The sequence below is a fragment of the Mobula hypostoma genome, chromosome 12 (genome assembly GCF_963921235.1).
Source record: "Mobula hypostoma chromosome 12, sMobHyp1.1, whole genome shotgun sequence".
Classification (NCBI taxonomy): Eukaryota; Metazoa; Chordata; class Chondrichthyes; order Myliobatiformes; family Myliobatidae; genus Mobula; species Mobula hypostoma.
In genome coordinates this window covers 42,431,896-42,447,386 of record NC_086108.1, presented here as the reverse complement: position 1 = coordinate 42,447,386, position 15,491 = coordinate 42,431,896, and the positions used below count along the sequence as shown (strand labels likewise).

The 15,491-nt window shown below is 42.8% G+C and overlaps 1 protein-coding gene across 2 annotated transcripts in view; it reads right to left on the bottom strand.

The window, feature by feature from the left end:
- The window catches only part of clcc1 (chloride channel CLIC-like 1), a 36,338-nt gene extending 27,790 nt beyond the window's left edge, over nt 1–8,548 (bottom strand). For both annotated transcript variants that reach the window (XM_063063911.1, XM_063063910.1), the window contains exons 1-2: nt 8,466–8,548; nt 841–984 (exon numbers count right to left, since the gene is read on the bottom strand). In XM_063063911.1, coding sequence (XP_062919981.1) covers nt 841–975 — 135 coding nt within the window. In that variant the 5' untranslated portion in view covers nt 976–984; nt 8,466–8,548. The remainder of the gene's footprint in view (nt 1–840; nt 985–8,465) is intronic.
- Between the last annotated feature and the right edge of the window lie 6,943 nt (nt 8,549–15,491).

Here is a 15,491-nt window from a genome sequence, read left to right as displayed (position 1 = left end):
GTCTTGAAATAACCAATACCTTGTTTTATCAGGGAGACAAGTACAAGGCGCCCACTCCATGGAATGGAATGTATTAGTTTGTATCATCATCTGAGCAACAAGCCATAAAGCTGTCCACAGCACCAGTGTCATCACAGGCACCAACAGGCATCAATGTCTGCATACAACAGTTCTCTGACTGCTGTGCCTTGGACTCCTACATCAGACATCTTAAGCCATTGGAAAGATGTTTGCAATGCTGTGTCCACAAAGTCTTCCAAACTCAGAGGAAGTACTGTATAAGTGAACGAACACCAGTGTATTCACACAGACCAACATTTTCAGAATTGTGGCCCACATTACACTGTCTACACATACTTACATGCCTCACAGCTGACTGCAGAGGGAATTAGTTTTGAACCGTGCGTGTGTATCGCTTTTAAATGCCTAATTTTACTATATGCTTTATGATGCAACTTCATATAATATTCCAAAAATTGTAGTGTCAGCTCAAAATGAGACGATGGTGAATTGACGCAGTGTTCTTCGTCGTTGCTGATCTGGCCCATTAACTTACTCGGCTATATCCAAACAGATATGCATACAGCACATCTTTAGTACCACAAACATTAGTGATCTTTTTTTCAGACAGTTGTTGGGGGTTTGCAGCAAAAGCTTGGACTGTGGGAAATCAGAACTAGAAGCTAGGGGCTTCAGCAGTCAATGTGGATAGAGTTGGGCAAGACAAACAAGTTGAATAGCAAAAGCCATAAACTCATTTCAAGTTCCAAATTTTGAATGTTGCAGCTTACACTGGAATGAAGAAATGTTGAAAACTACTGAACCTTTACAGATAATTACCAGATATGGTCTTCTCATTGTACCACTTGCAGCATCATAGTTCACCATGTCTGTTGGATCAATCCATTCATCGTCGTCATCTTGTAACCCATTCACTACTAGCATCACTTCGAATATCAACCATAGCATGGGCATGATCAAAATCTAAGGAAAGTAACAAACACTGTCAATTTACTGGAAGACAATAAGATGTTCAGCCCATTGAATCTGCTCTGCCATTCAATCTGGCTGATATATTTTTTCTTGTCAAACCTCTTCTCGTGCCTTCTTCCTTTAATCTCTGACACTATTTAAAATATACTGTGGCAACGCTCAGATTCACCCCCTCTGGCTAGAAATTCATTGAATATAGAATACAGCACTCTACGGGTCCTTTGGCCACGACATTGTGCTTTTTGACCTAATTCAAGATCAATCTAACACTTCCCTTTTACATAGCCCTCCATTTTTCTTTCATTCACACCCCTATAAAAGAGTCTTTTAAATGTCCCTATGGCATGCGCCTCTATTACCACCCGACAGTGGTATCCATGCACCCACCATTCTCTGTGTAAGAAAGCTAGGTCTGACACGCTCCCTATACTTTCCTCCAATCACCTTAAAATTATGCCCCGTGGTGTTAGGTATCTCTGTCCTGGTAACAAGTCTCTGGCTATCCATTTGATCTATACGTTTTATGATCTTGTACACCTCTTCCAAGTCACCTCTCATTCTCCTTCGCTCCAAAGAGAAAAGCCCTGGCTTGCTCACGCTGTCTTCATAAGCTGAGTTCTCCAATCCAGTAAGCATCCTGGTAAATCTCCTCTGCACCCTCTCTAAATCTTCTACATCTTCCCTATTAGTTTGACCTTCCAAAGTGAATCACTTCACACTTTTCTGGATTGAACTACATCTGCCACTTCTCCACCCAGTTCTGTATCATATCAATTTCCCATTGCAACCTACAAGAACCTTCTACACATTCCACACCACCAACCTTCACGTCATCTTCAAACTTTCTGACCTCCTCTCCCCTTGTCCAAGTCACTTATAAAAATCACAACGAGTCGAGGTCCCAGAACAGCGCCCTGTTGAACACCCCTGGGCACCAACCTCCAGGCAGAATACCATCTTTTGTGGGCAAGCCAATTCTGAATCCCTGCAGCCTAGTTTCCCTAGATCCCATGCCTCTTGACTTTCTGAATGAGCCTACCATGGGGCATCTAATCAAATGCCGTACTAAAATCCATACACACCAAATCCACTGCTCTACGTCAATTAAATTGTTTTCTCACTTCCTTAAAGAAGTTAATCAGGCTTGTGTGCCCCTTCCAAAGGCATGCAGACTATCCTTATGCTTCTCCAAATGCTCAGAAATCCTGTCTCTAACAATCTCTCCAATAGGTTCCCCATCACTAACATATGACTCACTGGCATATAATTCCTAATTATCCTTATTGCCTTTCTTGGACAAATGAATAATAATTGTCACCCTCTGATCTTCTGTGCTACTCTTGTGGCCAGAAGTTCTTCCTATGTTTTTTTTAAAGAAGGGCATCCTTTCATTCTCAGGTTCTGCCCTCTGATCCTATATTCTCCCACCACTGGAAAGATCATCTCTATGTCTATTCTATCCAGGCTATTGATGATCACCTAGTAAGAACTTGAAGATTTCAGCCCTCTTCACTTCAGCACTGTTGATATACAGTTAGTGGGTGGGTGTTTTGATCAGCCTTACTGCTTGGGGAAAGTAACTGTTTTTGAGTCTGCTGGTCCTGGCATGGATGTTACGTAGTCTCCTCCCTGGTGGGAGTGGGATGAACAGTCCATGAGCAGGGTGGGTGGGATCCTTCATGATGCTATTGAGCCTCTTTCAGCACCTTTCTGTATTTATGTCCTTGATGGCAGGTAGCCTGGTGCCAGAAATACGTTAGGTCATTTTGTCTGCCACAATGCAGCTTCTGTACCAAGAAGTGATAAATATTGTCAGGATGCTCTCTACCGTCCCTTTGTAGAAAGACACAAATACAGATGAGCAAAGTCTCTTCAGCCTCCTCAGAAAGTAGGTACGTTGGTGAGCTTCCATGACTATGTAGGGCGTGTTCTGGGACCATGAGAGGTTGTGTGTGATGTGCACTCAGGGTTTGAAACTTCATGCAGTTTCCACTGCTATGCCGCCAGTATAAAGAGAGGTGTGAGTAGTTCAAGTTCTGAAGTCAATAACCATCTTCTTTGTCTTGTTGACATTAAAGAAGAGGTTATTTGCCTGGCACCAGGCCTTGAACTCTTTCACCTCCTCTCTGCCGGATGGTGATGAACCCCACCACTGTCATGTCATTGGTGAAGTTGACAATGAGACTGCTCACGTGTTTGACTGTGTTCAACTCAAAGTACAGCCAATTCATCTGTTTCTCAGACCAGCGGTTCCTCATGTTTGTTTGTGCCGTACAATAGCAGAAGTATCCTTTCTCTCTTATTCTGGGTCTTAAGGGCCTATATTCACCTGAAGAACTGTCGATGTCAAATGCATATTTTAAAAAAACTGACAACTGCTTCAAAAAAGAATATCACAACTAAAGCAACACACATCAAAGTTGCTGGTGGACGCAGCAGGCCAGGCAGCATCTCTAGGAAGAGGTACAGTCGACGTTTCAGGCGAAGACCCTTCGTCAGGACTAACTGAAGGAAGAGTTAGTAAGAGATTTGAAAGTGGGAGGGGGAGGGGGAGATCCAAAATGATAGGAGAAGACAGGAGGGGGAGGGGTGGAGCCAAGAGCTGGACAGGTGATTGGCAAAGGGGATATGAGAGGATCATGGGACAAGAACGGGGGGGGGGGAACCCAGAGGATGGGCAAGGTGTATAGTCAGAGGGACGGAGGGAGAAAAAGGAGAGTGAGGGAAAGAATGTGTGTATAAAAATAAATAACGGATGGGGTACGAGGGAGAGGTGGGGCATTAGCAGAAGTTAGAGAAGTCGATGTTCATGCCATCAGGTTGGAGGCTACCCAGATGGAATATAAGGTGTTCCTCCAACCTGAGTGTAGCTTCATCTTTACAGTAGAGGAGGCCGTGGATAGACATGTCAGAATGGGAATGGGATGTGGAATTAAAACGTGTGGCCACTGGGAGATCCTGCTTTCTCTGGTGGACAATGGCACTTGTTGAGAAAATTCAAAGTTAATTAAATACACAGATCATAAATGTACACAGTTGATAAATGACACAAGATAGGGTAGCTGACATTTCAGGGTGAACTTAGCTTAATTTGTAACTACTCTTATCAAATAGGCACTTTCATCAATTTCAATCAAGTCAATGATAAGCCATATATTGAGATGATATTTTCACATTGCAATTGTGCCAAAACTTGAGTTCAGCTCTGCACTTGTTCTTCTTCCTGCATTACTGTTGCATTTATATATAAATATAACCACAAATACCAATAATCTCATAGCAATTCAATCAGAAACATATCTAGCCAAAGAACTGAGTTCCAGAATCAGGTCTCCATTCAAATGGTTCACACCTAGGCACTGAACAATCTGTTTATCTGATGAGCTAACCACTGTTGAACAAAATTAATGTCAAGGTGAGCTTCCAACACATTTCTGTGCCCTCTCTTAAGACTATTTCACAACCTTAACATCACCCAACACCACCACTACCCCAGTTCATCTACTTCTAAAACCTTCAACCACACCTTTGCCAAACTAACTTTATTTTGTTGACTATTTCCTAACCAGACTCCCTCCTTCAATTATCCAGACAAGGTCATCAAACCCTACACTGCCCTCCAAACAAAACAGGTCAAGTTGCAGCGGTAGGAAGAGAAACAGAGATAATTATTCAGACTGAAGACCTTTTTTCAGAACCAGGAAGAAGACAACTGGCTAAACCACAACAAGGTAAATCAATGAGTGAATGGGAGGAATTAAGGGAGCAAGAGCATAAAGGAATGCAGGAATTACAAGAATACAGAATAGAAAAACACGCAGGCCAGAAAGTACAAAAGGGAAACACAAACAAGCTGAACTAACATTGCTGGTGGATGAAAGATACAGTCTGAAATCAAATTACAATTCAGTGCTAAAAGGCTGCCACATGCCCTGACAGAAGATGAGGTGCCATCCCACCAGACTGTACAGTACAGCGTATGAGTGGGGTGGAGAATTAAAGAAGAAAGAAACAGGAAGTTCATCTCAGAGGAAGTAATTGCATGCAAACCCTGCCACAGCTGTTGTAATCAAGTAATGGTTAAGGTAGGAAGGAAAACAGCAGCAGAATTAATCACATTGTCAAGTTCTGCAATGAGCACAGGAGGCAGCACCAATGCAATCACTGATGTATTGGAGAAAGTGTTGAGGGAATGAGCCTTGGTAGGACTGAGACAAAGGCTGCTCCACATATCTCAAAACATGGCAAGCATATCTTGGGCCTATAGCTACCTCTTTGATCTGGAGAAAGTGAGAGCAGTTGAAGGAAATTTGTTTTATGTGATAAGTTCTGTGACAGGAATGGGTGTTGAAGGGGAACTCCATGGGCTTTTGCTCCAGGAAGAAGCAGAGGGCCCTTAGGTTATCCCGATGTGGGAAAAAGGAGTGAGAGATGGGATATCCATTTATAAAGATGAGCCTGTTAAGACCAAAGAACTGGAAACAGTCAAAGTGGCAAAAGGCATTAGATATAGTGGCATGCAAAAGTTTGGAAACCCCTGGTCAAAATTTCTGTTACTGTGAATAGTTAAGTGAGTAGAATGAACTGATCTCCAAAAGTCATGAAGTTAAAGATGAAATATTCTTTTCAACATTTTAGGCAAGATTAGTGTATTATTTTTGTTTTGTACAATCTTAAGAGTGAAAAAAGGAAAGGAGCACCATTCAAAAGTTTGGGCACCCCAAGAGATTTGAGCTCTCAGATAACTTTTACCAAGGTCTCAGACCTTAATCAGCTTGTTAGGGATATGACTTGTTCACAGTCATCGTTAGGAAAGGCCAGGTGATGCAAATTTCAAAGCTTTATAAATACCCTGACTCCTCAAACCTTGTCCAAGCAGAAAGCTAGACAAGCCAAAGCATTGATATGTTCAGATTCATCCTCAGTTCTAGCAAGTTTAAGGTCTTTTCACACAAACAGTTGGCAAGATGTACTTTATGAAGTCCTTCAGTTAGTTACAAGAATTGCAAATCAGGGAGGTCAGGTAAAATTTCTATGGGTTCCAGCATATGTAGGGGTGAAGGGGAATGAGAGGGTGGATGAGTTGGCAAAGAGGGCGTTAAAGAAAGAAAATGTGGAAATGCACATTAGTATCAGTAAAGCAGAGGTTAAGTGTGTAATCTGGGAAAAAGTCAACCGAATGTGGCAAGAAAGATGGGACAGGGAGGGGAAAGGGAGGCATTTATATCAAATACAAAAGAGTGTTGCAGGTACTAGGGTAGGTAATGGAAACAGAAGAGAGGAAATTGTGTGGACTAGGTTAAGGCTGGGGCATTGTGCATTAAACAAAACATTGAAAATGATAGGGAAACACCAGACAGGATTGTGTGAGGAATGTCAGGAAGAGGAGTCAGTAGAACATGTAGTTCTGAGTTGCAGGAAGTATGGGATACAGAGAGAGATGATGAGAAATAAATTAAGGGAGTTGGGGATGCAGGAATTCACACTAAAAGGGTTGCTGGGCATGGGTGAGAGAGCACGTCCGGGTATTTTTAGCGTTTTTAAGGGGTACAGGGGTTTTTTATAGAATATGACGAATAAACAGGAATAGGATACTAGGTTGGTCAAAGATGGGAGGGTGAAGTGTAGGTTTGTATGTGTGTGTGTGTGTGTATATATATATATGTGTGTGTGTGTGCGCACGATTGGGTGAAGGGATTTAGAATGTATGTCTAGTGCACATTCTGGAGCAGAGGGTGGCAGTAATGCACCATTAAGCTGGATGCCAACCGCTGTAAAACAAGATACAGACAGAAACCTTGTCCAAACAATCAACAGCCATGGGCTCCTCTAACCAGCTGCCTAGTACTCTGAAAATTAAAATAAATGATGCCCACAAAGCAGAAGGCTATAAGAAGATAGCAAAGCATTTTCAAGTAGCTGTTTCCTCAGTTTGTAATGTAATTAAGAAATGGCAGTTAACAGGAACGGTGGAGGTCAAGTTGAGGTCTGGAAGACCAAGGAAACTTTCCGAGAGAACTGCTCGTAGGATTGCTAGAAAGGCAAATCAAAACCCCCGTTTGACTGCAAAAGACCTTCAGGAAGATTTAGCTAACTGTGGAGTGGTGGTGCACTGTCCTACTGACAATAGACAATAGGTGCAGGAGTAGGCCATTCGGCCCTTTGAGCCAGGACCTGTGATCATGGCTGATCATCCACAATCAATACCCTGTTCCTACCTTCTCCCCAAATCCCTTGACTCCGCTATCTTTAAGAGCTCTATCTAACTCTTGAAAGCATCCAGAGAATTGGCCTCCACTGTCTTCTGAGGCAGAGCATTCTGCAGATCCACAACTCTCTGGGTGAAAAAGCTTTTCCTCAACTCCATTCTAAATGGCCTACCCCTCCAAATGGCACGGGGAACATTTCACTGGTAGAGGAAAGAATGAATTCCATTAATTACCAGCAAATTCTAGAAGCAAATATCATACCGTCTGTAAAAAGGCTGAAGATGAAAAGAGGATGTCTTCTACAACAGTATAATGGTCCTAAACACACCTCAAAATCCACAATGGACTACCTGAAGAGGCACAAGCTGAAGGTTTTGCCATGGCCCTCATAGTCCCCCAAGCTAAACATTATTGAAAATCTGTGGATAGACCTTAAAAGAGCAGTGCATGCAAGATGGCCCAAGAATCTCACAGAACTAGAGGCCTTTTGCAAGGAAGAATGGGTGAAAATCCCCCAAACAAGAATTGAAAGACTCTTAGCTGGCTACAGAAAGCATTTACAAGCTGTGATACTTGCCAGAGGGGGTGTTACTAAGTACTGACCAGGCAGGGTGCCAAACTTTTGCTTTGGGCCCTTTTCCTTTTTTGTTATTTTGAAACTGTAAAAGGTAGAAATGAAAAAGTAATCTTGCTTAAAATATTAAAGAAATGTGTCTCTTTAACTTTATTTCTTTTTAAAATCATGTCATCTTTTACTCACTTAGCTATTCACAGTAACAGAAATTTTGACCGGGGTGCCCAAACTTTTTCATGCCACTGTATGTCATGGATGTAACGGGGATGGAAATGCACCGATCAAGAAAGGGCAAAGTTTCAGTAGAAAGCAGTAAGTTTGTTGGGACAAAAACAAGCTGAAACAATGGGCCTATTAGGCTGTCCTGCTTATGGATTTTGGGTAGGAGATAGAAGCAGGCCTTGCGGGGTTAGGACTCTATAATCTGGATGCCGTGGAGTGAAGCTCTCTCAATAAAATGAACTCTGAATCTATGCCCTCCTTTTGAAATTTTGCATTAACAACGTCAACGCTCAACATAGCGTTTGAAGGTGAGGCTGAGAGGAACACAATGGGTTCAAACTCGTACTGCCTTGAGTTCACAAGCTCGTTAATAGCAGGAAATCAGAAACCGCAGCAGCTTGGGTTACGACGACCAAGAAATACAGAAGGTGCGACCAAATACGAAAAACAGCGACATAAGACTTTACCGTTAAACCCGTACAAGTTCACCAGAACGTTACCATCCACTAGGCTGCTCATTGCCTTCGTCAGACGCATGATCGACGCAGTTGCGTTCAGCCAGTCCTTGTCTTGCGTAGTACGTCCGTCGTAACGTAGAAAATGCGGAACGAAGCCTCTGAATCTGAGGAGTTGCGGGGAAAGTAATGTTTCAATGGCTAAGAAAAAGGCAGCAATAAAACAATCGCGGGGTTACAGAGAAAAAAAGTGTTGAAAATGCTACATTAAATGTTAAAAAGGCTGTTTATCTGCAATGGAAGGCCGAGGCCACACCGGGAGCACTGGATACAATAAATCAGGGGTCCCCAACCTTTTCTGCACTGCGGACCGGTTTAAAATTGACAATATCCTTGTGGACCGGCCGACCCAGGGCGTGGGGTAGGATTGCCAACGGACAAGACTAGCAGTCAAATAGGTTGTGTTTACCCAGAGATAGACTACAATGACCATGAAGCCTTGCGTGAGAACCAGTGCGCATGCGCGTCGTGACCTGCCGATTCCTCTCCCCCCCGCCCCCCCGCAAATCCTTTTTGGTAATTCTGTTCGGGGGGAGGGAATTAATCACGACCAGAATATAGGTGATATACATAAAAGTTGCTGGTGAACGCAGCAGGCCAGGCAGCATCTCTAGGAAGAGGTGCAGTCGACGTTTCAGGCCAAGACCCTTCGTCAGACGAAGGGTCTCGGCCTGAAACGTCGACTGCACTTCTTCCTAGAGATGCTGCCTGGCCTGCTGCGTTCACCAGCAACTTTTATGTGTGTTGCTTGAATTTCCAGCATCTGCAGAATTCCTGTTATATAGGTGATAAATAGCTAATACACTCAATTTCGTTTCTAAAAGGGTTTATCTAACGAATTTAATAATAAACACACAACGCATATTTTCCTCGCACGAATATAGTGGTAAGTCAATTATCAGGGGAGCTTGAAGTAAGTATTGAACGAACATCCAGTAGAAATGGTTGAGGCAGGTTCAATATTATCACTTAAAGAAAAATTGGATATGTATATGGACAGGAAAGGAATGGACGGTTATGGGCTGAGTGCAGGTCAGTGGGACTAGGTGAGAGTAGCGTTTGGCACGGATGGCCTGTTTCCGTGTTGTAATTGTTATATGGTTATATAGGTAAGTCAATAGCATCATAACATTTTAGGTAACGTTTGGATATTAAACACACAGCACATATTTTTCTCGTATGAACATATAAAATCATTGCAACACACCAATATCGCTGTATCAGTGAAAGCCCTGGGCTTATTTTCCTGCAACAAGTCGATGCCATCGAGGGGTGATGGGAGACAGCGATACTCGAAGGGGGTTCCTTATGTCCAGTCTATTCCGCAATTTAGTTTTCGTTGCATTCATTGCAGAAAACTCCGCTTCGCAGAAAAATGTTGGAAATGGAAGCAACATTGTCAGTGCTTTCGTGGCTACGTCAGGATATTTAGCCTTGAGTTTGATGTTATGTCAAATATACTTTTCAGCCCGCTGTCATTTGCAAGCTCGAGGAGTTGATCTCCTTCCCACGCTGACACGGATAACGCGTGGGTCATGACCTCGCATGCGTAATGGCTCAACAGTGGGCGTGACAGGGAATGAGAAAAGGTGCAGCTGACTCCTAACGCCAAATCACATCGTTTCCTCGTAGCCCGGTGGTTGGGGACCACTGCAATAAATGTCACTGATGGATTCATATAAGAAGTGCTACCTCACCTGGAAGGACTGCTAAATAATAGTGAGGGAGGACGATTTGGGGCGGGTGCAGGGAAATGTGCCTAGAGGTTGATCGGTAGTGGGTCATTGCCTCTTCAAATCAATCAGATCAAATCAATTTTAATTATCATTCAACCATACATAGATACGGCTGAACAAGAAAGCGTTCCTCTAGGTCCGAGGTGTAAAACATACAAAATACTGAGTAACGTAATTCAAAATGAGAAGTATATTAAAATTCAGCACCAGTAGTGAGGGCCAAGAAGGTATGGACCAGGGAGGCACAGGAGCGTTTACAGGACTGCTTTGAATTGGTGGACTGGACTGTGTTCAGGGAGTCACCTTCGAGTCTGGATGAGTACGCCACAGTTGTCACCAACTTCATTAAAACCTGTGTGGATGAGTGTGTGACTATGATAAGTACTGCCATGCAGGGTGCCCAAATTTTTGTTTCGGGCCCTTTTCCTTTTTTATTTTGAAACTGTAAAAGATGGAAATAAAAGTTTTCTTGCTTAAGATATTAAAGAAATATGTCATCTTTAACTTTACGCCTTTTGGAAATCAGTTCATCGTTTACTCGCTTAGCTATTCACAGTAACAGAAATTTTGACCAAGGGTGCCCAAACTTTTGCTTGCCACTGTATATGGAGCTCAGAAAAATAGAGGGCTATGGGTAACCCTAGGTAATTTCTCAGGTAAGGACATGTTCGGCACAGTTTTGTAGGCTGAAGGGTCTGTATTGTGCTGTGGGTTTTCTAAGTTTCTATGTTTCAATCCTCATAAGAGGGATCAGAAGTGGAGAGAGTGAGCAATTTCAAGTTCCTGGGTGTCATTATCTCTGAGGACCTAACCTGGACGCAGCATATTGATGCAGCTATAAAGAAGGCAAGACAGCAGCTTTATTTCATTAGTAGTTTGAGGAAATGTGGTTTGTCGACTAAAACACTCGAAAACTTCTACAAATGTACCATGGAGAGCATTCTTATTGGCTCACCATCTGGCATGTGGGGGGGGGGGGTGCTTCTGCACAAGATCAAAATAAGTTGTAGAAAATTGTAAAATTAGTCAGCTCCCTGACGGTTACTAGCCTCCGTAGTATCCAAGACAGCTTCAAGGAGTGGTGCCTTAGCAAGGTGGCGTTCACCATTAAGGATCCCACTTCACACGATTACGGTTGCACACACTCAATGATTGAGAAACAGCTTCTTCCCCTCTGCAATGCAATTTCTAAATGGACATTGAACCCATGAATACTTTTTATTTGTTTTTTGCATTACTTAACTTAACTATTTAATAGATATATATACCTAATGCAACTCAGTTCTTTTCTCTTTATTTATTATGTATTTCATTGTACTGCTGCTGTAAAGTTAACAGATGTCACAACATATGCTGGTGATATTAAATCTGATTCTGAAAATTAAAAAGGGTGGGGGAGGTGAAGGAGTACAAGCTAGAAGGTGTGTGTGGGAAGTGGGATGAAGAAAGAAACTGGGAGGTGATAGGTAGAATAGGTAAAAGACTAAAGAAGGAATCTGGTAGGGGAGTGGACCATATGGGGCTCCTGGGGGAGGTGAGGAGAAGAGGTGAGAGGAGGGCCAGTGGAGAATAGAGAGGAAGGGGAGGGGGAAAATTACCAGAAGTTGGAGAAATCGATGTTCAGGCCAGCAGGTTGGAGGCTATCTAGATAGAATAGAAGGTGTTGCTTCTCCAACCTGAGAGTGGCCTCATCAGGGCGGAAAAGGAAGCCATGAACTGACATGTTGGAATCAGAATAGAAATTGGAATTAAAAAGTTCAGCCACCAGGAAATACAGCTTTTTGTGGATGGAGCGAAGGTGCTTGACAAAGAGGTACCCACATTTATGTTGAGTCTCACCAATATAGAGGAGGATGCATCAGGAGAATCGGATACATAGACGACTCACAGATTCATAAGTGAGGTGTTGCCTCATCTGGAAGGATTGTTTGGGGACCTGAATGGAGGTGAGGGAGATGAATGGGCAGGTGTAGTACTTCTTCCGGTTGCAGAGACAAGTGCCAGGTGGGAGATTGGTGGGAAGGGACGAATGAACAAGGGAATCACAGAGGGAGTGATCTCTGTGGAAAGCAGAGAGTGGGTGAGTGGACAGGTAACGATGTGTTTGGTGGTAGGGTCCTGTTGAAGATGGTGGATTTTACAGAGAGTGATGCATTGGATGCGGAGACTCATGGTGTGGTAGATGAGAACAAGACTAAGTCTATCCCTGTTAAGGCAGTGGGAGGATGGGGTAAGGGTAGATGTCTGGGAGATTGAAGAGATGTGGGAGAGTGTAGCTTCTATGGTGGAGGAAGGAAAATCCCATTCTTTGAAGAAAGAGGATACTGTATCTCTGATCTCCCCCCATCTTTTTATTCTAGCATTTTTCCATTAGACCATAATATATGGGAGAAGTAGGCGATTCAGCCCATTGAGTCTGCTCTGCCATTCAATCATGGGCTGATCCAATTCTTCCAGTCATCCCTACCCCTGCTGCCCCATACTCTTTGATGCCCTGGCTAATCAAGAACCTATCTATCTCTGCCTTAAATACACCCAATGACTTGGCCTCCACAGCTGCTCTTGGCAACAAATTCCACAGATTTACCACCCTCTGACTAAAGTAATTTTTCCGCATCTCTGTTCTAAATGGACGTCCTTCAATCCTGAAGTCGTGCCTTCTTGTCTCAGACTCCCCTACCACGGGAAATAACTTTGCCACATATAATCTGTTCAGGCTGTTTAACATTTGGAATGTTTCCGTGAGATCCCCCCTCATTCTCCTGAACTCCAGAGAATACTTCCCTTTTCTTTCCAGTCCTGAAGAAAGGTCTCAGCCCAAAATGTCGACTGTTTATTCATTTCAACAGATGCTGCCAGACCTGCTGAGTTCCTCCAGCATTTTGTAGGTGTTGCAATAGAATCAATGATAGACAGGACACAAGATGGAGGTACAATTAATGTGCAAAAGACAACAAATTGTGCAAATGCAAAAATAAATAAGCAAACAATAAATAAATAGAGAATATGAGATGAAGTATCTTTGAAAATGGGTCCAAAGGTTGTGGGAAGCGTTCAATGTTGAGGTGAGAGAAGTGAGTGAAGTTATACCCCCTGGTTCAAGAGCATGTCGGTTGAAGGGTAATAACTATTCCTGAACCGGGTGGTGTGGATCATGTGAGCAGCATCAAGAAAATGAGCTACTGGCTGTTATCCAGCATTGTCACAGTCAAGTATTTGGATCATATATGGCTGCAAACTGACAGCAACCCAGGGAAGCTACAGAAGTGTCCTTTGCTAATGAAGCCAGCATCCCAGCAGATGAACCAATGGACACCATCAAGAGGAGATTCACAGCCTGCTGCCCTTGACATCAGCGAACCAGGCCCAGAAATAGAAGCTGCCCCCCCACCCCCGTGGCAATCCACTAGTGTGCTGGCCAGTTGACCAGACCCAGGCAGTATAGACATATCAGCATTTTTTGCAGTTTACCTTATTCCCTTCCACGATGGTTCCCAACCATGGGGTGGGGGTGGGGGGTGAAATGTACTCTATCAGTTCAATTGGGCGAGAATGTGGCAGGTACTCATGTGGCTGTTTGATAGTGCGGTGAATTGATAGGGCCTCCTACGTACAGAAGGCTCTCCCTTTTGGCGTAGGCTTTTGAGTGCGCGTGTTTCCATCTCAGCAGGGGCGGTTCGTATTTCCCACACTAAGTTTCCCAGTCTGTACCATTACTAACTTGATTCAATAAGTCGTTTAATCATACTGCTTTGTTGTTCCTGCTTTGTGCATATGTACATAACTGAGAACAATATCTTGTTCGCCTAGATGTCTGGGGATCCCCTGAGACATTTCACTCCTGCATAAAACAGGTGTGGCTTACTGAAATATTCCGAATCCAGTTTTGGAAAATTATATTGCAAGGCATAGCAAATCCTGTACATCATCGATATCTCCAGCTGGAATGACCTTTAACTCTGTAAATGCATCTCATTCTGTCTGCTCTAGGAATCACCACTAATAGAATTGTCCAATCAGTATGATGGAACGTCAGTAGTTTCTTATTTACACAACTCCTCCTCCACTTGTACCAGGCATGCAGTAAGTGTACAGTACTTGGATCATAGACTAATGCTGATGTGGCCCTTTTATCACAATAGTAAACATAGTGAAAACATGCAATGAAAGCTTATGCCAATTTACTATTTGCATGCTGGTGCTATAGATCATTGTCCAACTAATGTATTGTCACTCATTTTGCATGATTGATTGTCGTCACTGTACTGGAACTGGATAGCGCAAGACAATTTACCTTGACTATAGAACATTCCAAAAATAATGGCTGCAACTTATCAAGTCAATATTTTGCCCATTTCTCACTTCACAGATGTTGCTTGACCTTTAAGAAGGTTACTCAAGTGATTCAGCTAAACTGCATGTATGGCTTCTATCTGTATATTCATCTAGTAATGTTGCTGCAGATAAAATCATGCTCTAGTAGGTATCAAGATATTCTGAATGTGAGGCTTCCAAACATAGTATCAGAGGTTTTTTTTTTAATCACTTGGAGCTGAGGTGCTCTACCTAATGGGATACCTACCAAATCATTTATCTAGCCCTCTGACCCAGAAAAAGTTCAAGCTCTGGTAGCTAGTTGGGTTCAACGGGATCTGGCTCACCATTTCCAAGAATGGGAAAAGAATGAAGGCAAAGATGCATAGAAAGTTGCAATGAAGAGAGATAAACTTAACTCATTTTAGCCTGGATAAGTTACAAATTTCAATTAGAAAAGTAATGATGTGAAGAAACGTGTTCTTCTGTTCAAAACAGTTTGCATATGGTAACAATGGCATGCCACTTACAGCTTGAAAAATAAACTATTTCCCAAAACATATGGCTATACAAGATTTCATATGCTAGACAAAAAACTAACTTTGATTTCTAAAGGTTTTTTTACATGATGGAATGGGACTCCATCAAAGAAAAACAAATATTATAGTCAGAGGACACAAAATTTACCCAGAGGAAGGAGATTCAAGAATAAAATGTTGATTGCTCTTCTACAAAGGCTTGCCAAGAAGTGTGGTATTACTGGGATGCACCTGACAAGTGAGACATTTGTAGAGAAATGTAGAGAAAGTTGAAGATCAATAAGTTAGCTAGGAGGCTGCCACACAGTTACAGGGTAACTGCACAATAAAACACAAGTCAAATGAAGCTAAACTGTTGCATACCAAAACTGGAAGCTAAAGCTCTTCAT